This window comes from Crocuta crocuta, unplaced genomic scaffold (assembly GCF_008692635.1).
Source record: "Crocuta crocuta isolate KB4526 unplaced genomic scaffold, BGI_CrCroc_1.0 scaffold80, whole genome shotgun sequence".
Taxonomy (NCBI): domain Eukaryota; kingdom Metazoa; phylum Chordata; class Mammalia; order Carnivora; family Hyaenidae; genus Crocuta; species Crocuta crocuta.
In genome coordinates, this window is record NW_027527559.1 from 1,011,162 (window position 1) to 1,035,033 (window position 23,872).

General features: G+C 45.6%; 2 protein-coding genes across 3 annotated transcripts in view; one reads left to right on the forward strand and one right to left on the reverse strand.

Annotated features, from left to right (window-relative positions):
• LOC144236384 (uncharacterized) overlaps positions 1 to 23,872 on the reverse strand; it is a 613,069-nt gene that overhangs the window by 178,867 nt on the left and 410,330 nt on the right. The window lies entirely within an intron of this gene.
• On the forward strand, positions 1,887 to 18,543 carry LOC144236051 (caspase-12-like). Of its 2 annotated transcripts, XM_077769661.1 has the most exons (13): positions 1,888 to 2,592; positions 3,490 to 3,738; positions 5,238 to 5,300; positions 5,456 to 5,581; positions 7,158 to 7,406; positions 8,678 to 8,740; positions 12,214 to 12,305; positions 12,703 to 12,876; positions 13,657 to 13,891; positions 14,290 to 14,436; positions 17,214 to 17,323; positions 17,707 to 17,826; positions 18,372 to 18,543. In XM_077769661.1, the coding sequence occupies exons 1-12, from the start codon at positions 2,586 to 2,588 to the stop codon at positions 17,803 to 17,805; spliced, it is 1,614 nt and encodes a 537-aa protein (XP_077625787.1). In that variant the 5' UTR covers positions 1,888 to 2,585; the 3' UTR covers positions 17,806 to 17,826; positions 18,372 to 18,543. The 2 variants fall into 2 exon arrangements, with proteins under 2 accessions (XP_077625793.1, XP_077625787.1); XM_077769667.1 differs by lacking the exon at positions 7,158 to 7,406 and having other exon boundaries at positions 1,887 to 2,592.

A 23,872-nucleotide genomic window follows, 5' to 3' on the forward strand; every position in this document is an offset into this window, starting at 1 on the left:
ACAAAAAAAAAAAAAAAAAAAAAAAAAAAAAAAAAAAGAAAGAAAAGAAAAAGAAAGGAAGGCCCTTGTAGTGATGAGCACTGGGTATTGTGTGGAAGTGAAGAATCACTGACTTCTACACCTGAAGCCAATATTAAACTGTATGTTAACTAACTAGAATTTAATTTTCAAAAATGAAACTAAAAGTGAATTCAAAGATGATAAAAAAAGAAGGTGCATAAACCGGAAGGACTTTTTAAAATGCACAAAATCAGTAAAAGATCCATTTACTCGGGAAACCTACAAATATTTGACAATGACCATATGTCAGGCAGTAGGCAGTGAGAACAAAACAAAGTCCCTTCTTCATCGAGCCTAGAATTTAATGGGGGAAGAGAGACAATATATAAAAATGAAATAAAGAGATAGTTTATCAGCAGAGTAGACCTGACGTAGAAAGGGAGCCCATCATGAGAAATGTGAAGGAAGAGCATTTCAAACAGAGGGAAAAGTGAGGAGAAATGGCCTGAGACAGGAACTTGGTTAGTGTGTTTGAGCAGGAGCTCGAAATTCATGGGCAAAGAGAAGTGGGGGAGAGTTAGGACATGAGATCAAGGAATTAACCAAGTCCAGATCATATTGGGTGCCATTCCTACAAAAGACCTTTCACTTTTACTCCAAGATAGAAAATTATAGACAATTTTGAGCAGATGAATGGATTAAATCATCAGAGGTATACTTTAGCAAGCTCACTCTGGCTCCCAGGTGGAGATGAGAATGAAAAGCATGAGGCCAAGGGAGCCCCAGAAAGAGGACTTACGAGGTGATGGCAAAAATTCAGATGTCATGGTCGTCCAGATCTAGATGACAGAGGTGAGGCAGAGGGCAGCCCTTGTGTTCTGAAGCTAAAGGCAACAGATCTGGAGAAAATGAGAGACCGAGCATAAGAATTAAACGTTCTACTCGTAGACACGAGAAGAATAAAATGGAAAGCACTCTAACACGTGGTAGGTTTGGGGGGACTGAGGCATCTACCAGGCACCGAAATAGATGCCCATTGGATACTGGCTATATGAGCACGGCGTTCAGGGGGCAGGCACGGGCTGGAGGGGACACTTTTGTGCTGTCCTCCTATATATAAACAGAATTGAAAACCAAGATGCTGCATGAGGCTGCTCAATCAGGGGGGACAGAGAGAGCAGAGGCCCCAAGATGGGAATCAACTGGCCGAGTTCACTAAGAGAAGCAGCCCGTAAATCATGGGAGAAGCAAGGCAGGCTCGTGATTTGGAACGCAAATGAATGAAGGGTTTCTGGAAGAGGAGCAAATATCACTTGAAAAGCTCCTGACATCAAAAGAATGAGATCGTTCCAAATGTGCTGATTCTTAAAATGTCTCTCATATATTGTGAAGCTGCAAAAAGCAAATTACTCATGATATGAGGGAAAAGTTAGAGGTAAATATGTGTTTCTCTTTCTATTTGTGAATAGCAAACTACCCCCGAACTCAGTGGCTTTAAAACAACAAGCATTTAGTTCACAAGCGGATCAATCATCTGTGTGGTTCTTGTCGTCTCTGGGATTATCCACGTTTCTGAGAGCACCTTCACACAGGCCAGGAATCTACTGATATTTCTGGGATCTCTTATGTATTTGTAAAACATCTGGCTTTGGAAAGCCTGAAGCTGGTCTCAGATGGCCTGAGACCACTGGGCTCTTCCCCACGTGATGTCTCATCTTCTAGCAAAGTAGCCCAGGTGACCCAGAGAGGGAAGTGCCTGGTGCATCTGAAGACCCGGGCACAGAGATGTGCAGTGTCCACTTACTGCATTGTGATGGCATGACCAAGTCATAGGTGATCTTACAGTCAGAGCAAAGGGTACAAAGACACTTGAGATGCAGGTCATCAATAACACCAGCAGCGTATGAATGCTTTTGTACAAGCACAGGAAAAAAACTTTCAATGATGCGAGCGAAACATATAATGGGGATTACTTTGGAGTGTGAGACTATAAAAGGTGGGCGATCTTATTTCGTTTCACAGAGATTTTGTTGTTTAAAAAAATTTTAAGTGAAAGAGTCAACAAAGAGAAATGTACACATTTTCCCAAAATCGAAAGCACACAGATCAGGAAAGAGAGAAGAAGAAAGGTCACTCGACTGGGTTTTTAAAAACAGTGACAGAGGGGACGACTGTTTGTCAGTTTCCAGCTCAACGTAAGCCTTGTAAACTCACATCTCTCTTCAGGGGGCGAGCGGACCTCATCCAGGGAGACCCCTCTGCCATTTGGTGGCTGAGGGGTGGCACCGAGACAAACGAGGGTCGATTTGACTTATTAACTGTGTCAAAATTAGACCGCAAAACAAAACAGCAACTGTGTGATAGGAAAAAGAAAAGACAGGCTTTGCTTCCTGTTTTTCAAAGGCAGTAAGGTGCATATCAGAACAAGAGTCAAATTCTCTCTTTGCGAAGACAGAAGGGCCCGGCAAGCTGTACTTTCCCACTGAGAGTTAGCGAAGAGCAGCCGCATGCCAATCCTCTGAGAGCACAGGAAGACGGCTGCTTTCATTTTCACTACCTTTCCTGCCCAGAGAGCCCGAGCAGCGATGGCCGGTGAGTGGCTCCAGTTTTCTGTTTTCTGTAGCCTTGTCTGGGGTCATCCAGGAGGAAGAGGAGGGGGAGAGGAGGAGGGTCCATGAGGAGGCTGCCCCCGACGCACAACTGTTTGACTCTGGGGACATGAGGGATGGGGGCTCAAGGCAGAGTCGCACGTCCTCTAGCAGACCAAGTATTTTGGTGATAAGTTAGATCTTCTTGTAAAAAGAACGAGATGTAAAAACTCTGGAGCGAACTTCTTACAACTTTGCTGTGATTATAGCCTTTTTGGAGAACTCTGACTGACTGAGTGTTCTTACCTGTTTTACTAGCGTCCTCATTAGGGTGAGGGGCCATTTCATTTTATGTCTCTGCCCTCCATGTGACCTCTCACCAACAGCAGTGAGCAAGCCAGCCACACCGTGTTCTCTCCGTCCCCGCGGCCCCTCCTCGGAAAGCAAACACGCATCCTTCCCTAGATGCTAATACGTTCATGCCTTACTGGTACACATATTGATGACAGCGTGTTTTTGAACGAGGTGTTGATAAAAGTGACAGGAAGTAAAGAGATCATAGGTGATACCAAGATGGAACTCAGTCAGCCATCACTAAGCTAGTCAGAGAAGCTGCTTTCTTTCCCTGTGCCTCAGTTTCTCCACTCAAGAGCACAGGCTTGAGGGTGATGGCTGCTCCTCTAAGTGTGGTCCTCGGACCAGTATCTTTGCCATCATCTGAGACACTGGGAGAAATAAAAATAATGCACTCCACCCTGGTCACTGAAATCACATTTCTGGGAATGAGGAAGCTCTACTTACTGAGCTTTCAGATTCTTTTGCATGTTAAAATGTGAGACCCATGGACCTAGAATCCATTATCTAAAGTCTGTTCATACCTAAAATCCTATTGTTTTCACAGACAAGAAATCAACCCAAGATACAGTCAATGAGATAAAGGGCATTGCCAGCAACATGCTGAGTAGCCTCATTGACGGCTGGAAGGAAAACAAAGTGTTAAATAAGCAAGAGTTACGAACATTAGGGAAAAGACTGAATGTCATCATGGATAAGACTGAAGACCTGGTTGATGATTTCAGTGAGAAATCTGAAGTAGTAGGAAAAATATTAATGAACCGTGTCTTCGGTCCCAAGAGCCAGGTAACTTTAGGTGAGTATCTCGGGTCAAAGAACTATTAACTGATTGCTTATCTGCTCTCCTTACACGGTCTCTGTGTTCTTACTTCTGTTTGCAAGTGGAGAATCAACTATCCACACGTCTAGTTGCAGGACGATCTTACTTACGACTGCAGAACGCCCTGCTCCGGCCCAGACCCTCTGCCAGCACCACCTTCTCCTGCCGCACGCTTCCTTTTCTCTTCAGCAACTGTCCCCTTCAATCACTCCACGGCCTTTCTTCGTCACTGTGCCGTGTCTACCCCGCTAACGTGTGAGCTCCATGAGGCATGGATCTGCGTCCGCTTCCTTCATGAAGATGGCCCAAGCTCCTGAAAATGGCACTTGACACATCAGGTGCTGAGTGAACATCTGCGGATGTGTAAATGGTGCTGGAGCTCCAGTAAATTCTGGGACGGTCTTTACCCAGCCTGTGGCACACTGGCCATACGCTGCGGACTCGAGAGTTATTCCCAGATGTGAAATGTTCAGTAGAAATAAAACGTCCACCCTCTTCTGCTCAGCTGTGGCTTGGCCCAAGGAATAAATCTCTGAGCACCTAGACTTGTCCTTGTGAAAGGAGGACAGAGGGACTGTGAGGGGCAGTGGAGCATAAGAGGTCTTTCTCTCTGAAGCACGGCTGGCACACGTTGCCTCTGAAGGGCCGAGAATAAACATTTTAAGTATTTTGGACCAAACGTTCTCTGTCACAGTGACTCAAATCTGATGCTGTGGCATAAAATTAGCAATAGACAGTAAGTACAAAGTGAGTGCGTGTTCCAATAAAGCTTTATTGGCAAAAACCGGTGTGGGATGGAGTCTGGCCTGCAGGCCACACTTTGCTGACCCTCCCTTAGAGTATGATATATACAGGAGTGTGCTCCTAATGCCTAGAACACCCTTTTGGGATTATTTTGCTGTTTCTGAAAGATTACCCAACCTTTTAAAAATGTTTATTTATTTATTTTGAGAAAGAGAGCATGAGCAAGGGAGGGCAGAGAGAGTAGGAGAGAGAGAAGATGCCAGGTAGGCTCTGCGTTGTCACCACGCAGCCTGATCAGGGATTTGACCCATGAACCGTGAGATCATGATATGAGCGGAAATCAAGAGTCCGACGTTTCACTGACTGAGCCCCCCAGGCACCTCCAAGACTGTCTAACTTCACAGATATGTGTACTTTCCTTCCTGAGAGTGGAAAATGCTATTGCAGAAAAGCCTTGAATACAGAATTTGATTATTCCTGCACTTACAGAAGCAGGAGCATAATGAGCTCTTCTTTGTTTCACATAACCCTGCCTCCTCCTTCACTTGGCAGAAAGGCACAGGCCTCAACAGCAAACCTGGAGCTTCGAAAAGGAGCCAAATTTCCATGCTTCATAGGACAGCCCCATGCTACGCAGTGTCCTTTACTCGTGAGCGCACGGGAAAGAGACTCAAGTATGTAGGTGCTAGAAACCTAGCTCTGCTAACAAATTTTCCTTCTGATTATTTCAGAAATTCTTGATGAAATTGACAATTATGAATCTGACAGCAATGAGTTGACTTCTTCTTCAACAGGTAAGTGACTTTAAGTCTCACGCCACCATGAACACCTTTAGAGGTGTCTGCAGGCATGGCAGTAAAGAGCTGGGGAAGTGAGTTCTCAGTTACCGTCTGCAAATAATCTATAAAGAAGAGCACTGATATTTAACTTCTGGTTCATTCCATTCCAGAATCTGAAGATGAAAGTGAAGAAACTAAAAAGGAGGAAAATGCTGAGTCAGGCAAGGAACTGGCTCTCCCCACAGTGGGAGCCACCAAACCAACTGGCTCATGGGAACCCTTAGACTGCACTCAGGGTAAGGTCCTATGTTACAGGGGCCCTAAGTCACTGGGAGAAGACCACTGAGTTGGGTTAAGAAACTCTGGGTTATTTCTAACTTTCCCCCTATCCCCAAGTCACAAGTAAGGTCAACACTTACATCCTGCTCTTCCACTTTCTGAGAATCTGGAAGTGAAAGCAAACATCATGAATTGGGGGAGAAGGTTGGGGGCACCGCCATGGGTTCTACCTAGGACAGGCAGCGTCCTGGATACGTGGTGACACTAGGTAAGCTGAGGCAGACAGAGAGGCCCCTCAGTGCAGCAGAAAGAGAGCTGAAATAAAACCCAAGCGATCTCTGCACTGAGCCCATCACTGCCCCTGACTCACCACGTTCCCTGGTGGAAATGTCCCAACTTTTCTGAAAAGCGGGAAGCATCCCAACTCATATTTTTCAATGAGATTACTAGCATTCATAAAGATGCAAAAACACGTCCAAGAGAGATCAACTAACAACTGCACAAACAGAACAAGGATGTGGTTAAGAAAAACACTTTCACAAAAAGCACAGCAGGACGAATCACACGTACAGGGTGATCACTAAAGTAACTGATAGATTACTGAGCCACGTTAAAGAATCACAGCATCTAGAAAGTGGTTAGTGATGGTGTTGCGTTTTCAATAGAATATTTTCAGAAGTTCTGTACAAGCTTACAAAGGCATAAACACTTTGCCCTCTTTAGTCACTGTCTTATCTATTCATATATCCGTATGTATATATGCATATATTAGCTGAAAACCTACCATAGGCTGTTCTCATCACTGTGTTTATAGCAGGAAGCAAGATTAAGAAAGATCCCGCTTTCATGCAGTTTACAGTGCAGTGAAGGCACATATAGAGTCAGCAGGACCAAAATACAAGTGTAATCCAGGAAATGGACAGGAGAAAACAGGCGAAGCACGCAAGCCAGGATGAACTGCTTGGAGAGCTCATCTCACATGATACTCAGCACAATCCGAACCGCAGGGGATGCTGTGCTGCACTCTGAAGCTACAGCATCCTATGGAAAGAGGAAACAAGTCCCAGAAATCTGAGTCAGAAATGGTCTTGCCATGTCACAAGGTCAATCTGCTGGGAGAGTAAGAGATTACGGGGTACATGGTAGAACAAATTGTTATGATCTCAGGCTGGAGCTACCATACTATTCAGAGCATTTTAGAAAGTGGGAGAGTATTTGGATTGTATTTGCAAATAGAGAGGCCCTTCAATGCTTTTAGGTGGAGGAGTGACAAGTCGTCATAGGGTCGGAAAGGCCAAACGTGTTCTAAGGTTTCAGTAAGAGATCGTAGCTTTCAGCTGGCATTGTCATAATAGGGAAGATGTTAGGAGGTCAAATTGGAGCTCCTATGGACAAAGAGTCAACGAAAACACAAACAGAAATAAAAACAATGTATTCCACCCTGATCGGTCAAATGAGATTTCTGGGAATGAGGTCCAGGGGTTCTGCTAGACAAGCTCTCAGCTACTATCGCATGTTAATATTTGAGATCCATGGACCTAGAATCAGATACCCAAAGTCCTTTCCATGCTTAAAATTCTATTGTTCTCACAGACACGAAATCAACCCAAGATCGGGTCAAGGACATAAAGGAGATTGCCCATGGGATGCTTGATACCATAATTGAGGACCTGAAGGAAAACAAGGTGTTAAATGAGCAAGAGATAGAAAAAATAGGAAAAACAGTGCATGTCATTGTGGATAAGACCGAAGACCTGGTTGGTGATTTCACTGAGAAAACTCAAATGGTGGGCAAAATATTAAGGAACCATTTCTTCAGTCCCAAGAGTGAGCTGAGTATAAGTGAGTATCTCGGGTCAAAGAACTATTAACTGATTGCTTATCTGCTCTCCTTACACGGTCTCTGTGTTCTTACTTCTGTTTGCAAGTGGAGAATCAACTATCCACACGTCTAGTTGCAGGACGATCTTACTTACGGCTGCAGAACGCCCTGCTCCGGCCCAGACCCTCTGCCAGCACCACCTTCTCCTGCCGCACGCTTCCTTTTCTCTTCAGCAACTGTCCCCTTCAATCACTCCACGGCCTTTCTTCGTCACTGTGCCGTGTCTACCCCGCTAACGTGTGAGCTCCATGAGGCATGGATCTGCGTCCGCTTCCTTCATGAAGATGGCCCAAGCTCCTGAAAATGGCACTTGACACATCAGGTGCTGAGTGAACATCTGCGGATGTGTAAATGGTGCTGGAGCTCCAGTAAATTCTGGGACGGTCTTTACCCAGCCTGTGGCACACTGGCCATACGCTGCGGACTCGAGAGTTATTCCCAGATGTGAAATGTTCAGTAGAAATAAAACGTCCACCCTCTTCTGCTCAGCTGTGGCTTGGCCCAAGGAATAAATCTCTGAGCACCTAGACTTGTCCTTGTGAAAGGAGGACAGAGGGACTGTGAGGGGCAGTGGAGCATAAGAGGTCTTTCTCTCTGAAGCACGGCTGGCACACGTTGCCTCTGAAGGGCCGAGAATAAACATTTTAAGTATTTTGGACCAAACGTTCTCTGTCACAGTGACTCAAATCTGATGCTGTGGCATAAAATTAGCAATAGACAGTAAGTACAAAGTGAGTGCGTGTTCCAATAAAGCTTTATTGGCAAAAACCGGTGTGGGATGGAGTCTGGCCTGCAGGCCACACTTTGCTGACCCTCCCTTAGAGTATGATATATACAGGAGTGTGCTCCTAATGCCTAGAACACCCTTTTGGGATTATTTTGCTGTTTCTGAAAGACTGCCCAACTTCATAGAGATGTGTACTTTCCTTCCTGAGAGTGGAAAATGCTACTGCAGAAAAGCCTTGAATACAGAATTTGATTATTCCTGAACTTACATAAGCAGGAGCATAATGAGCTCCTCTTTGTTTCACGGAAGCCCTGCCTCCTCCTTCACTTGGCAGAAAGGCACAGGCCTCAACAGCAAACCTGGAGCTTTGAAAAGGAACCAAATTTCCATGCTTCATAGGCAGCCCCATGCTATGCAGCGTCCTTTACTCGTGAGCGCACGGGAAAGAGACTCAAGTATGTAAGTGCTAGTTCTGCTAACAAATCTTCTTTTCAATTATTTCAGAAATTCTTGATGAAAATGTGAATGATGAATCTGGGAGAATCAAGTCATCTTCCTCTTCAACAGGTAAGTGCCTTCAAGTCTCACACCACAATGAACATCTTTAGAAGTGTCCGCAGGCATGGCAGTAAAGAGCTAGGAAACTAGTGCATTCAGTTACCACCTCTGGAAATAATCTACAAAGAAAAGGACAGATATTTAACTTCTGGCTCATTCCACTTCAGAACCTGAAATAATCATGAAGAAAGCAAAGAAAAAGGAAAATGCTGAGTCAGCGCAGGCACTAGATCTCCCCACAGTGGGAGCCATCAAAGCAAGTAGCTCATAGAATCCCTCAGACTGCACTCAGGGTAAGGTCCTATGTTACAGGGGCCCTAAGTCACTGGGAGAAGACCACTGAGTTGGGTTAAGAAACTCTGGGTTATTTCTAACTTTCCCCCTATCCCCAAGTCACAAGTAAGGTCAACACTTACATCCTGCTCTTCCACTTTCTGAGAATCTGGAAGTGAAAGCAAACATCATGAATTGGGGGAGAAGGTTGGGGGCACCGCCATGGGTTCTACCTAGGACAGGCAGCGTCCTGGATACGTGGTGACACTAGGTAAGCTGAGGCAGACAGAGAGGCCCCTCAGTGCAGCAGAAAGAGAGCTGAAATAAAACCCAAGCGATCTCTGCACTGAGCCCATCACTGCCCCTGACTCACCACGTTCCCTGGTGGAAATGTCCCAACTTTTCTGAAAAGCGGGAAGCATCCCAACTCATATTTTTCAATGAGATTACTAGCATTCATAAAGATGCAAAAACACGTCCAAGAGAGATCAACTAACAACTGCACAAACAGAACAAGGATGTGGTTAAGAAAAACACTTTCACAAAAAGCACAGCAGGACGAGTCGCATGTACTGGGTGGTCACTGAAGTAACTGATGAATTACTGAGCCATGTTAAAGAATCACAGCATCTAGAAAGGAGTGATAGTGCTGTGCTTTGATTAGCATGTTTTCAGAAGTTCTAGATAAGCCTAGAAAGGCATAAACACTTTGCCCTCTTTAGTCACTGTCTTATCTATTCATATATCTGTTTGTATATATGCATATATTAGCTGAAAACCTACCATAGGCTGTTCTCATCACTGTGTTTACAGCAGGAATCAAGATAAAGAAAGATCCCGCTTTCATGCAGTTTACAGTGCAGTGAAGGCACATATAGAGTCAGCAGGACCAAAATACAAGTGTAATCCGGGGAATGGACAGGAGAAAAGAGGCGAGGCACGCGAGCCAGGAGGAACTGCTGTGAGAGCTCATCTCACGTGACACTCAGTACAATCTGAACCATAGTGGGGAGCTGTTCCGCACTCTGAGGCTACAGCATTAGCTTTAGTCAGAAATGGTCTTTTGATGTCACAAGGTCAACCCGATGGCAGAGTAGGAGATTAGGGGGACATGGTCGAAGCAGCTGCTACGGTCTCAGCCTGGAGCTACCATACTATTTAGGGCCTTTTAGAAAGCGGGAGAGTGTTTGGGTCATATTTGCAATAGAGAGGCCCTTAGAAGTTTTTAGGTGGAGGAGTCACAAGTCGTCATAGTGTCAGAAAGGCCAACCATGTTCAAATGTTTCAGTTAAGAGATCCTAGCTCCTGGCTGGCGTTGTCATAATTGGGAAGATGACCTGTGGTTAAATCTGGAGGTTTTTGAATGGAGAGTCGAGAGAAATTATGCTGGACTGGCTGTGGGCTAAAGAAGGAAGAGTGAGAATCAAGGATGCTTCTGCATTTTCGGCAGGCAACTAGGTGAAGGGTACGAGGAAGTGAGATAGAAAGAAACTTGTAGTAGAGAGAAATCTGAGGAAAAACATATTTGTAGGAGGGGGCAAACCAGGAGTCCTTCTCTGTACCTATTTACTTTGTTGCATGGGCCACACCCAAGGGTCGATGTGAAGAAGCAGGGAGATCCAGCCGCACTGTTCACAGAGCCACCAGGCATGGGAGTAAATCTCGGGACAGACTAGCACATAGGCAGTATTTAGGGTGATGTGTCCGGAAGAGGCCGCTGTGGGAGAGACGCTCACAGAACATCAGAGGGTCCAATGTAGAAAGATCCAGTCTTAGAGGTGTGGGGGAAGTGCTGGAGCCGGCCGAGGGCAGCCAGCCTGAGAGGAGGGCACTACACGCAGGGCCTCAGAAGCGTGGCGAACCCTGTGCAAGGACGGAGGTGTTTTCGACCACGTGCAAATGCTCAAGAAGCAACAAATGGTCAGTGGTGACCTCGATCGCAAGCACTTCAGTGGTGAAAATGACGGCCAGTGTGTACTGCATGAAGAAAGTAAAATGAGAGGTGAAAAAAGGAAAACAGTGAAAAGAGACGCCACCTTTAACGGACTGTACTGAGAAGCGGGCCGGGAAAGGCGTCCAGAGCTGGACAGGAAGCCGAGTGCAGGGGTGGATGTGTCACAGATCAAGGGAACTCAGGCATGTGACATGCCAGTGGGGAGAGCACAGCAGGGGCAAGAGGGGGAACAGATGATGCAGACGACGGGCCGAAGGACGGTCCCTGCAGGTGGGAGGAGACGGAGCTGGGGCATAAGAGAGTCTGCGCTGGGACAGGAGGAAGGTCGCGCCGTCCTCTGTAACGAGAGGGGAAGGACAGCACACACGCGGCGAACGAACAGGTCTGTTGGTTCAAAAGATGAAATCATTCTGACCCGACAATCCTGGAAGGAACAGAAAGCGGGCGTCCCTATGGGAGAACTACAACACGAAAAGCGGTAGATACCTGGTGGCTACTTTCAAGTACTAGAAGGTGACTATTCATTAATAAGCAGTTATAAACTTTTCACCTGTGCCAGATAGTCATTCTGGACATAGGCAACAGAGATAATCACATCTATCCTGTCCCAACGAAGCCTGCCACACGGGAAGCATAATTAAGAGAGATTACTATCATGGTTTTCATGGGGACATTTACATAAAACAATGGAAACACGAGGAAAGAAGCCCTACACGTACTAGTGAGCTTTCACGGGAAAAGGAATTAGACATTTGTCTGGACGGTTCCAATGCATGCGATACATACCAGTGCTTAGAAGGCTCACACTTTAGGATCCTCAGAACTGGTCAAAATGCTTCAGAATTCTGCAGGGTCTGTTGGAGACATCGCACTGGTGGTAACAACACAGTAGGGATATTTTAGCGGAATTAAATAACTGAATAATGACTTGACCAGACCACATGACCATTAGGCTTCCTTCCAAATTTTAGGGAGTGTGTTTGTGTGAGACTAACATGCTGGGATTGAGAGATTAGTCAACGTCATGACCGCTGACAAAAACAAAAATTGTCGGTGGGGTAAGAAGCAGAAACAGAGACAGACTACTGAAGATTTCTGTTTTTGTCATTTGTAATATGAGATGACTTTTTTTGTTGTTGTTATATTAAGCTTTTTGAAGGAACGGCAGTAAGCATTTCCAAAGAATGAGAGCCCAGTGAAAAGACTGCCAGGAAGTGGGCCCTTCTCCTTAATGACTAATTTTTTTCTCTTATAGTTTTTCAGGAAATCCAGGCTTCCCAAACCAACATGCTGAGGCTTGGTCCTTGTAGCCATTTTGAGGAACCAAAGGCAGTGAAGGCACATGAGGTAATACACGTTGGAATAGGGGCACAAGGTTGTCCACTCACAACATACTGGGAACTCACTGGAAATTTTCGTTCGTGTTACGAATGCCTTAGGATCAGCCCCAAAGGCAGAGAATGTTATTCAATCATGTTATCTAATTAAGGGGCCCTTACGTCACATTTCCTGTCTGTTTCATCCCATCGTCAAACACATTTTAAACTCCTCCCCACCAGTGAACCAAAGTCAGGTTCCCCGAGTGTCTACTCAGATATCATACACGTTTTTGGTCTGGCCTCTTGTTCGTGAGTACGTATTTCCATCCGGAGGTCTCTAGCCATCCCACGGCCTGCTTGTACAGGATTTGGAGGCAAAAGTGGGCAGGCCGGGTGCAACTCACCCTTGTGTCCGTTAATTGCAGATATATCCAGTGATGGAGAAGGAGAGCCGAACACGCCTGGCCCTCATCATTTGCAACAAAAAATTTGATCATCTTTCTGAGCGACTAGGCTCTGAAAAGGACGTTTCGGGGATGCAAGACCTGCTGGAAAACCTTGGATATTCAGTGGTTCTAAAGGAAAATCTCACTGCTCCGGTAATGGCCCAGGAGAGTGGGATGGGTGTCCTTCCTTCCCTTCCCTTCCCTTCCCTCCCCTCCCCTCCCCTCCCCTCCCTTCCCTTTCCTTTCCTTCCCAGACATCTTCCTTAGCAGTTTCATGAATACAGTGCATGTTACATAAAGTGTGTTTCTCTAGAGTAGGCATTCCTGACTTCAGCCTCTTCCCAGGCACATTCTGAGGCCAAGACTGAGAGGGCAGCAGTTCACTAAAAAGGCTGCTCTTTCTAATGTTCTCGATTTGGGAGACACACATCCTTTGAGATTCTACGTGAGACACAACTCTGAGGCCTTTCTAATTTCAGTATCATGTGTACGAATGTGAGGCCAAGTATGCAGTTAAAAAAAACAACAAGTTTTGCACGCACATGTACACAGAAGAAGTTGTGATTCTGGCTTTGTCCACAATGAATACCATGGGTGGCTTTGGCCAAACCATTTCCAAGGACATCTGTCACCTCACGTGTCTCTCCCTACACTCCACCTCCTAGCGTCTCCCCCAGTCTAAGGATCTACTGAACACCACCGGGCTACACGCTGTATGAAAAAACCCTGCTAACTTTTCCATTCTATATGTCTAAGTTTCTGGCTTTATTTCAGAACATAATTTCACGTACAATTCCAGTCTGTCCGAATCTTCTGATCCCTCACTTTCTGCCCCCTCTCTCCCTCTCGAGTGCGTGTGTAAACTCCCCATTCTGTGTGAGCACAAAGTGTACATGGCCAGCTCCCAGGGAGTAACTGTGGAGACTCTTTCAGGAAATGAAGGCCGAGCTGGAGCAGTTTGCAGCCCGCCCAGAGCACCGCTCCGCAGACAGCACATTCTTGGTGTTCATGTCTCACGGCATCCTGGACGGGATCTGTGGGACCAAGCACAAGGACAAAGAGCCAGATATCCTTCATGACGACACCATCTTCCAAATTTTCAACAACCGTAAATGCAGGAATCTAAAAGACAAACCGAAGGTCATCATCACACAGGCCTGCCGAGGCCGTGAGTCAGAGCTGGGGGACCAGGGGGTGGCGTCCACTTTCTTCTGTGATGAGCCTGGCGTCCAGCCTGCGCCTTCCCGGGGCCGAGGGAGAGAACCCACACTGTACAGCCACACTTGGGTCCGCCCGTGAAAGACATGAAGCCTGTATCATTGCAGACAAAGCGTTAATACGCTACAATAATAGCACAAGTCCCGATCATCTCGGACTAGGTTCTTCTAAACTTAAGTGGGCTCTGTGTGGTTCCCAGTCAGTGAGGCCTTTGTTCTAGCAGGAAGATACTTGCATTTTTAATCCATTCCAGATGGAAACGTACTGGAGTAAAGATATAAGGGCTAAAAGATTTTGTGTGTGTCTGTGTGTGTAACACCTTTCGTAAGACAAGGGTGTCTCTCCCAGGAGGCAACGGGGCCGTCTGGGTGACGGATGTGGGAGAAGCGTCTGCATGTCCAGACAACGAGCTGCCGCTGCGCTACATCTTCAGCGATGCCATAGAAAAGACCCATGTGGAGAAGGACTTCATTGCTTTCAAATCTTCCACTCCACGTAAGTGACTTCAGAGAGAAGTTTCTCGATCTCCTGTTAGTATCCAATCTGATCATGAATATAAGAATATCTCTTCCCTCTTTCCCTTTTAGGCAAAGACGAGATTTAAAATATGGAGATTTTTAAAACTAGAAAGCTAGAAGTCTTGATTTTGGAGGAAACATTCAAAGTAAACCAGAGTTTTATGAGGATCCAGTCTTAAAATAGTCTAAGTAGAAATCAGAGTTGTTTTTGTTTGTTTGTTCAGACAGTAATGGCACAGAAGCCCGTTTCAGTCTCATGGGTTAGTCTACCTCATCACCTGCTAGCAATTAAACAAGGCAATCAGTAAAACTGAGGTACTTCACACATTCCAGAACCTCTTGCATTATCATTTAAATCTAATCGTAAAAATGGTTAATATTTAAATGCGTGACTTCAACATCATGCAGCCAACGACTGAAAATCTTTCTCTGGCAGGAAAGACAAAGTAGGAGATAAAACACAAGGTATGGCAAGCTGATCGTGGTCAAACCTGCAGAAAAACCTATTTAACAGTCACCCACGGTATTGGGGTGATTTGGAGGACCAGAGCCATTTCAGGAATCTAGTTTACAAAGTCACAGTTTTAAGTCCTCTATCGTAGTGATTACAAACTTCGATGTGGACAGAAATCCCTTGCTAATGAGATTACCAGGCAGGGTTCTGATTCGGTGGGTGTGGGAGGGCACTGAGATTGTGCCTTTCTAGAACACCCTGCGGTGCGGCTGGTGCTGCCCGTCCGTGGCCACACGTGAGCAGCAAGGGACTGGAGGACCCTCTGAGTGTAGTCTGGGGGAACAAGAAAAAGGCCGAGCAGGGAACAGCTGTTCTGTACCTGGAACAATCATACTTCTCTTTGTTTTACATATTAGAGTTTTAATTCACACTTTATTTGAAAGAAGAGCTCCATACTTTTAACGATTAAAGGAAGTTAAAAAGGCACATATGGCCAGATATATATCTAAGAGACTGTTGAACTTACTTAAGGAAACGAAGTCTAACACGTGAAGCTCTTGCGTTCATTTTTGCACATGTCACGATCTGCTGAGGTGGAGTGAGCACAGGGCAGAGGATCCGCAACTGAGGCAGACGTGGTTACTGAACCTCAGGGAGCGTATGGTTGGGGAAGAGATTAACTCAGGGGGAAATACACACCCCACATCACACAAATAGATACCGACTGTTGACTGCGCTAAGTGCTTTGAGAAAAAATGTGTTGAAAGATGGAGTTAACTATGTCAAGGGCAAGGGAGGGACATTCCAGACAGAAAACGCACAGAGGGCCTGGGAAAGAAAGGAGCCTGGAAAACAGGGCCGGTGTGTCTGGAGCCGGGCGTGAGTGCCGAGAGGGAGGTTGGAGAGGTCGGCGGGGTCGTGCGATTTGGGGCCTTGTGGCTTCAGGAAGGATTTGGTCTTTTCTGTTAACATACTTTATTAATAATATTAGTTTGTACTAATAGTAATAGGAAGTTTTGGTGAAACTTAAGCAATGAAATGGTAAGATTCTCATCTTTATACAACCACTCCGGGGATTCTGTGGGGAATGGGTTACAGCACAGCAGCAGGAGACACCGAGGAGAGTTAAAATGTTACTGCAGTGTTTCAGGCCACAGGTGGTAACACAGTCTGGGAGACGCAGCTGCTGAATCCAGAAGGAATTAGTATATAAAATGCATAAAACCCGGTGTTTAGAGGATGTGGCAGGTGAGTAGGAAGGGACGACACAGAGGACTCAAGGGACGGTCGTGGTGCGCTCATGAAAACGGGACTCGTGCTAGGAAGTGTGAGAGGCCTCTGGCATACTGCAAGATGAAATGGACAGGTTACAACTCTGTGTACTTCAGAAAAAAGATTGGCATTAGCATTCACGGAGGGACCGGCCCGAGAATTATGTCTAAAAATGGATGGAATTATCCAGGAGCAGAGAACAGACTGAGAAGAGGTCCCGGAGCTGAGGCTCGTGGAATGGTAGAGGTCAAGATGGGAGGCGAAAAGATTCTTCTGCAGGTTGGGCTCAGAAGTTTCTCGTCTGTGGATAAGAAAGAAAAGTAAGGGCATGTGTTGTCAGCGTGGCCACGAAAACATCCGTTGGACTTATGGCCAGGTTTTGACTTGAGTGAGAGTGATCAGGTGAAACCCAGTGAGTGACCGTGGAACTGAATGACTTGGAGGCCTCGGATGGCCCTGGGGAAAGTGAGCTGGTAGAGTCAGTGTGGTGGGGAGACAGCAGACGGGGGTGGGCGGGCGACCAGGACGTGAAGACGGTGAGGAGAGACAAACCTGAGGAATGTACTGGCGAAAAGCAGGAAGGGCCAGGAAGGCAGCTGCAGATACAGTGACCGTTATGAGACTATTAGCTTTGTGATGATGGGAGAGATTTGATCACGTCACAATGGTAACGGATGTTCACAATAAAAAATGGGCAACATATTCGAGTAGGAAACCGTACAGATGAAGAAGAGGTCCGGAATCAAGGAATGGCATGGAAGGAATTAGGTTCTTTTCCACTACTTGCAGTCCAAGGGGAATAACTTAGGCTCTGCCTCAGAACGTGAACGGGGCTGATGAATGAGGGTCCACGATGGCTTTCTCTGGGCCCGCTGTGGAAACCCGAGGTCCCAGCTGTATCTAGACATCCCGTGCTCTCTCCTCCAAGGCACCCAAAGCAAACTGTGTCCAAAAGCTCGGACTCTAAGAGTCTTCCACGTTTACACAAAGGTCACATCTCCCAATATTTTATTACCTTTTATTTGCAGATAATGTTTCTTGGAGAATGAACACAGATGGCTCTCTCTTCATTTCCCAGCTTATCCGCTGCTTCAAAATGTATTCTTGTTGTCATCATTTGGAGGAGATTTTCCGAAAGGTAGGGGTCTTCCTGTCTTTTTAATGATGTAACCATGAAACCATTTTCGATCTTTTCGGGGTGTGTGTGTGTGTGTGTGTGTGTGTGTGTGTAATCCTGAACGCTGTTCTGCCATCTTGACATGGTTATTTAAAGAGGAGGTTTGGGGGAAGTACTGCATGGAACCAGGGTGAGTTTCCCTGACTCTGACAGCCTTGCTTATTCAGAAAATGCCTGAAGATACTCTCATTCATGGATGTACTATATCCAGGGAAAAGCTAACCGTTTCTTCTGTGTATACCACCTGGCCATAGCCTTAAAACATACCACAAACTGTCAGTCCTGAGAGAGAAGTCCGGATTTCCCTTTTCGGAAATCTCTCAAGATCTTCTTCCCTGCCTTAGGTTCAAAATTCATTTGAGACTCCAAATATAATTACCCAGATGCCCACCATTGAGAGACTCTCCATGACACGATATTTCTACCTCCTCCCTGGGAATTAAAACTCATACACAGCATTTCAGGTAAGTATTGCCAAGAAGTGAGCTTGGGAGCCCCCTGCTCAGAGTCTGTGCATCAAATCCAGACAGAATGGAGAATGGTGACAGAGTGTAGCTGCCTAGTACTGAGTCCCGTCCCCATGTTCTTAATGACCCTTGGTGAAACCCTGGCTTATATGAAATTACAAGACATTGTAAGTCTAATGGTGCCCTCTGGTCTTCATGCCTCTCGAGGACCTATCTAGTGAGTGGAAGATATTTAGTTCCGAAGCTGGTACAAAACAACTGGATGCTCATATACAGCTGGCGTGTGGCGTCCTCCAGGGAAGTCAGTTTGGCTGAGTCACATTCCTCCTGTGTTGGTGATGGAGCCTGCCTGTACCAGAGTGTCAGCTGGGGGCTGCTGGGTCTGCACCGAGGCCATGAGGCCCTAGTACGGACCTCTCCTTCTGGGCAAGACAGGCCCATAGTCCTTTTGTGAAGGCACAACTCATGGTAGACATCAATTCTGTTTACACCTTACCGCCTATAGCCCCTTTCCTTATGTTTTCTTCTCTCTACTTTTCCAGGAAAAGTGAGCCATTATGTTCTGGATGAATCTACTACTTTAAAAGGTGAATGCTTGCTCGTGAATGTTTTTATACCAAACTTCCCAAGTGCCCACCCTCAACCAAGGCCAAGTGAAAAATCATTGTCATATTGTTGCTGAATTAGTACTTAATAAAATTTTTTTAAAAATTATGTGTGTTTTCTCACTTTATTGTAAAGGTAAAACATTTTCATTGCAAAACAAACTTTAAGTATAGAAAAACATTTAAAGATATTTAATGAATAAATGGTTACATTAATAGATGTCCTGGTGTTAGGTTAAAATCAAATTCTCTGGATGAAATCTTCTTTGTTATAGAGGATCATTCATGTACTCTCCATTTGAAAGAATACTACTAATATTTAACTTGGAACATTATATTATAGATTGGAATCTCATTTATTTGACTCATTTCTAACTTGGCCATAGGATATTTTTTTCGTAACGTTTTTTAAAATCTATTTCTGAGAGAGGGAGAGAGAAAGAGAGACAGTGTGAGCAGGGGAGGGTCAGAGAGAGAGGAAGATGTAGAATCTGAAATAGGCTCCAGGCTCTGAGCTAGCTGTCAGCACAGAGTCTGACGCAGGGCTCAAGCCCACGAACTGTGAGATCATGACCTGAGCTGAAGTCGGATGCTCAACCAACTGAGCCACCCAGGCGCTGCCCCTGTCCCCCCCCGGGCCATAGGATATTCTTGATAATATTTTTTAATGAACTACAAGTAGTATTTTTTGTGATCCCTAGAATGTGAAAAATCTGAGTTCACTTCCGAGTTCATCTAAAAACATATACAAAGGCCAATGTGAATTTATTCCTTAGTAGTATTTTTTATTATCAAAATGTTGATATTTGAAAAACATTACCCCTATATATACGCATCTGTATATTCATTATTTTAACTTTCAAACTATAAAAGAAAGCCAATGTCTATAAGCACGGAGAAAAAATAAAGCTTTATTTTGTTTGAATCTTGAGAACAGGAAGATTATGCAAAAATATCCCTTTAGAATTGAAAGTTACAAAGAGGGAAGTGAAAATTAAGTGTTCTGCAAGATGATTTATGTTCTCTCCCCTCCATCTTGAGGTCTGGCTCGCTCTCTCTCCACAGACACAGATTCACAGATCCATCTGGAAACCTAACTGTGTATAATATTCTATGACCTGCGCTTGTGTTTATTTAAAATTACCGTCTAGGATTAAAGGGAGATGTGAAGCATCCGTAATACACACAGGGGAAGCTTAAGAGGGTGGGCGAAGGTAATGGAGGGCCGATGGGCGAGTCTCCTTCCTGTCCCTCTTCATTGAGACCTTTAGATTCTGAAGGTCAGGTCTCCGGACATTGGAGCTGCAGCTCTTAAGATCGATAAAAGGGCAGCCCAGGCAGCTAGAAAGAGGAAGAGCCAGCAGAGCAGACTCAGGCCCGCTCCCTTTCAGGAAGTCTTCTCTTCCTATAAGCCAAGAACCACCACTGAGTCACGAAGTAACTCACAGCCACCCAGAAGTTGAGAAATGAAGTGTTTATTCCTTAAAAAATGAGCAGTTTCTACTAGGAAAGGGGGAAAAGCAGATATTCGGTCCCTCTGACCTCTGCCAGACACTGCTTTCACATTCGATGGCTGCCTAATACTGGATTTAATGGATGGATCGGAATGTATTTTACTAAGTTTGGTAATTTCCAAATGTGTATTATCTTATGCAATTTTATAATAAAAATTTCCTCATAAATATATCTTTAAGTTTCTCTCTGCTAATACTACTGGAATAAACTCTCAGAGCTAAAAGGACAGAATCAAAAGTATTAAGATTCAAATTTCCTATGTAGAGTAGTGCTCAAAAACTTGTCTGAATATGTACTTCCCCTGAGCTGAATGGAAGATGGCCCATTTTCCTGTACTTTCATCAGCACAATGCATAATCTATCTCGTTAATTTATCAGGTCCCAGATCACAATTACTCTGATTTTTATTTGTTTGCTCTCTAAACTTGTTAAGCATCTCGTCCCCTGCTTCTACGGCACTGCACGCAAGCTGAATGTTAGTCAGCTGGCGCTTTGTCTTGTCCGCCAGCTCCACACAGGGTCAGCCAGGGACTCACAGGAACGGTCACTGGGCCACCTCTCTGGCTCCAAGCCCAGCCAGGTCTGTGCCTCTCACCTGAAAGGCACGTTCTTACCTCGGAATCTGCTCGACCCTGTGCCTGAGCCAATCGCCCCTCTCACCCCGTAACTGCACAACTTACCACTACCCTTTCTGAGGTTTCCACTAAGTTAATCCCTTAGCAGCGACCTCACTCCTCTAAATGACTCCGCCAGCCTTCTCCTGCCTATGATGCTCCCAACGTCCTCACCCTTCTTAATTATTTTTCCACGGTACTGATTACTTATGACACACCACATAATGTAGCTACTATTTATGTGCTCATCTCATCCCATGAGATTATAAGCACTGTGAGGGCCGTGACTCCGTTTCCTTTGTGACGGAATTCACAAAATTAGAGCTGTGCTTGGCACAGCAGACACTCAGGTTTCGACCAGAAGAATGAATCCATCTAAAAAAACCATGCTGCGGACCCACAGCGATAAAACATACAGTATATTTCTCCAAAAGGCTTTGCAATACAACCTTTTTCTTTGACGATACAAAACTTAGGCTTTGGTTTAGTTGGGGATTCGTTTTTTTGTTGTTGTTTTTTGTTTTTTTTTTTCATATTTTATCAAACCTACTCATTTTTTTCTAGATTCTTCTTTGGGAACAACTATTATTTGTGTGGTAAAAATTCATAATGCTTTCTTTCCTTAACAAACATCTTTCCTTCCATAAATAGTGTATGATTGTTTTCTGCCTGATTTAAAAGCAGCTGCTGGGAGTATCACGGTGAAACAGACAGATATGATTGCTGCACATACAGAGCTTCTGTAAATAGAGGTCTAAACCACACTGCTGTCTGAACGCTTGTGTCCCCACAACATTCATATGTTGAAATTTTCCCTTAAAAATGTTTGTTTGTTTATTGTGGGGGGTGGGAGGAGAGAATGAATCAGTCGCAGGGACAGAGGGAGGGAGAGAATCCCAAGCAGGCTGCCTGCTGTCAGTGCAGAGCTCCATGCAGGGCTCAATCTCACCATCTTGAGATCATGACCTGAGGCAAACTCAAGAGTTGGATGCTTAACTGATGGAGCCACCCAGGTGCCCCCATAGGTCGGAATTTTAACGCCCAGTGTGATGGTATGAGAAGGTCCCTGGGAGGTATTTAAAGGCCCTCATGGATGGGATTAGCGGATGTAAAAGAGCCTCCCGAGAGCTCCCTGGCTCCTTCCTGCACGCAAGGACTCAAGGAGACTTCTGTTGGGCTTTCACCTGAACGTGCTGGCACCCTGATCTCAGACTTCCAAGTACTTTCTGCTATTTAGAAGGCACCCATCTGTGCTATTTTGCTAAAGCAGCCCAAATGGATCAAAACACACGTCATGTCTTAAAGTGAACTAAGATTCTTAGTCGAGCTCTGTCCCTCCTTCTAGAACCACTGTGGTGATGGCTGGCATTTGGCACACACACACACTTGTCCTGGCCAGAACCTCGCTTTGCATGTTAATTACCTTCTCCTCCTCTACCCAAGCAATCAACCAGTGCTGTCAATTCTACCTCCTCATCTCCAAACCCATCTATTCTCCTCACACCCTCACCAATTCCCATCAAATGACCTGTCCCTGTCATGTAAAACAGTGCGTAGACTCATCCCTGGTCAACCTACATCCACGTGTGTCTTCTTCTGAAAAGCAGGCAGACCTCCATTAGAGAGACGCTGCTCTGAAAGGGCTGTCAGTCATCAGTTTGCCAGGTCCTTCTCTTCTGCAGAACGGGACACACGCCCGTTCTCACGGTCCCCAGACTCGGTGATGTCCTTATTCCCCTCAGCTCCCCATCCGGAAGCCCATGTCCGCTGAACCACCTGTCCTTTCCTATGTCAGTTTCCATGTGCACGCACATGTTCTATGTGCCTACTCATGTGTAGAACATGCGTAGTATGTATGCATACTCATTGTCCTTTCCTGGACTGACTACATACCCCACTTCTAGAACACCTGCAGCTGTCTAAACCCTGATTGCCCCTCATAATAGTACTGTTAACAACAACAATAATAATAATGAACAAACCCAACAATAACAGTGGCAATATGAGCAAGCATGAGAGAAAATATTCATCTGAATGTTTTTACTTATGCTAAGAACTTGGTAAAACATTCTTCTACACGTTTCCTCACTGAAGATTCAGCTCATATCAAAGAAATTTTCTTTGATAATTTTCTCCCAACAACTGGGCACCCCCCCCCCACCATGTTGTCATGTGTTCTGAGAGATAGTGTTTGTTAGACAAGGTCCACGCAAGACAAAAGACATCACTCCACAGGGATAAAGAGATTAAACGTAACACAGCGATTTCTAAGTCCAGTGTTCAAATGCTGAAAACGAAGAAAGGGGGTGTTGAGGGTACATGGAGGCCAAAATGCTGCCGAATCAGGATGTGGACATCTGAGGAGGAGACTGGTGGAGTAGCCCTTGGTGTGGGAAAGCCTGGACATGGGAGTCCCATGACGTAGACTCCAGACCTTTGCAGAAAGGGCCCCCCCGACTGCCTTCAGGGGGTGTGACGAGGTGGGCTCCAGGAGCAGTGAGACAGGCCCGGACCTGAAACCACCTACCTTCTCTGGAGGCAAGGCTCACTGCCGGCAGGAATCCAGAAACAAGTAGATTCTCCTCCTGTCCTTATGTTTTCTTATCTCCTTATTTCCTCCTTTGCTCCTTATTGGCAGAACCTCAAAGGAGGGAGGCTAACCTGAGTGAACTGGAGTCTGTAGAATTCCAGCCCGAGTATCACAGAGTACCATGCCTGATGCTGTCCTCCGTAGCCTGTTACGTTTATTTTGCTCCTCTCTCTCTCTTTTCAATGTTTCATTTATTTTTGAGAAAGCCAGGGCAGAAGTAGGGAAGGGGCAGAGAGAGGAAGATACAGAATCTGAAGTAGGCCCCAGGCTCTGAGCTGTCAGCACAGAGCCCGACACAGGGCTCAAACTCACAAACCAAGAGATCATGACCTCAGCTGAAGTCAGAAGCCCAACCTACTGGGCCACTGAGCCACCCCCCCTCACTTTTGTTAATGTTTATTTATGTATTTTGAGAGATACAGAGCAAGTGCATGAGTGGGGGAGGGGTAGACAGCGAGGGAGAGAGAATCTTAAGCAGGATCTGTGTTGCCAGCCCAGAGCCTGCCATGGATGGGACATAAACCCACCAACCCTGTGGGGCGCCTGGGTGGCTTAGTCGGTTAAGCGTCCGACTTTTGCTTGGGTCATGATCTCGCGGTTCGTGGATTCGAGCCCCGCGTCGGGCTCTGTGCTGACTGCCAGCTCAGAGCCTGGAGCCTGTTTCAGTCTGTGACTCCCTCTCTCTCTAAACCTCCCCAGCTCACGCTGTCTCTCTCTCT

Coding starts and splice junctions, on each gene's coding strand:
- LOC144236051 (XM_077769661.1), top strand. Junction 12,306..12,702: donor AGGCAGTGAAGGCACATGAG/GTAATACACGTT, acceptor CGTTAATTGCAG/ATATATCCAGTGATGGAGAA. Junction 13,892..14,289: donor CACACAGGCCTGCCGAGGCC/GTGAGTCAGAGC, acceptor TGTCTCTCCCAG/GAGGCAACGGGGCCGTCTGG.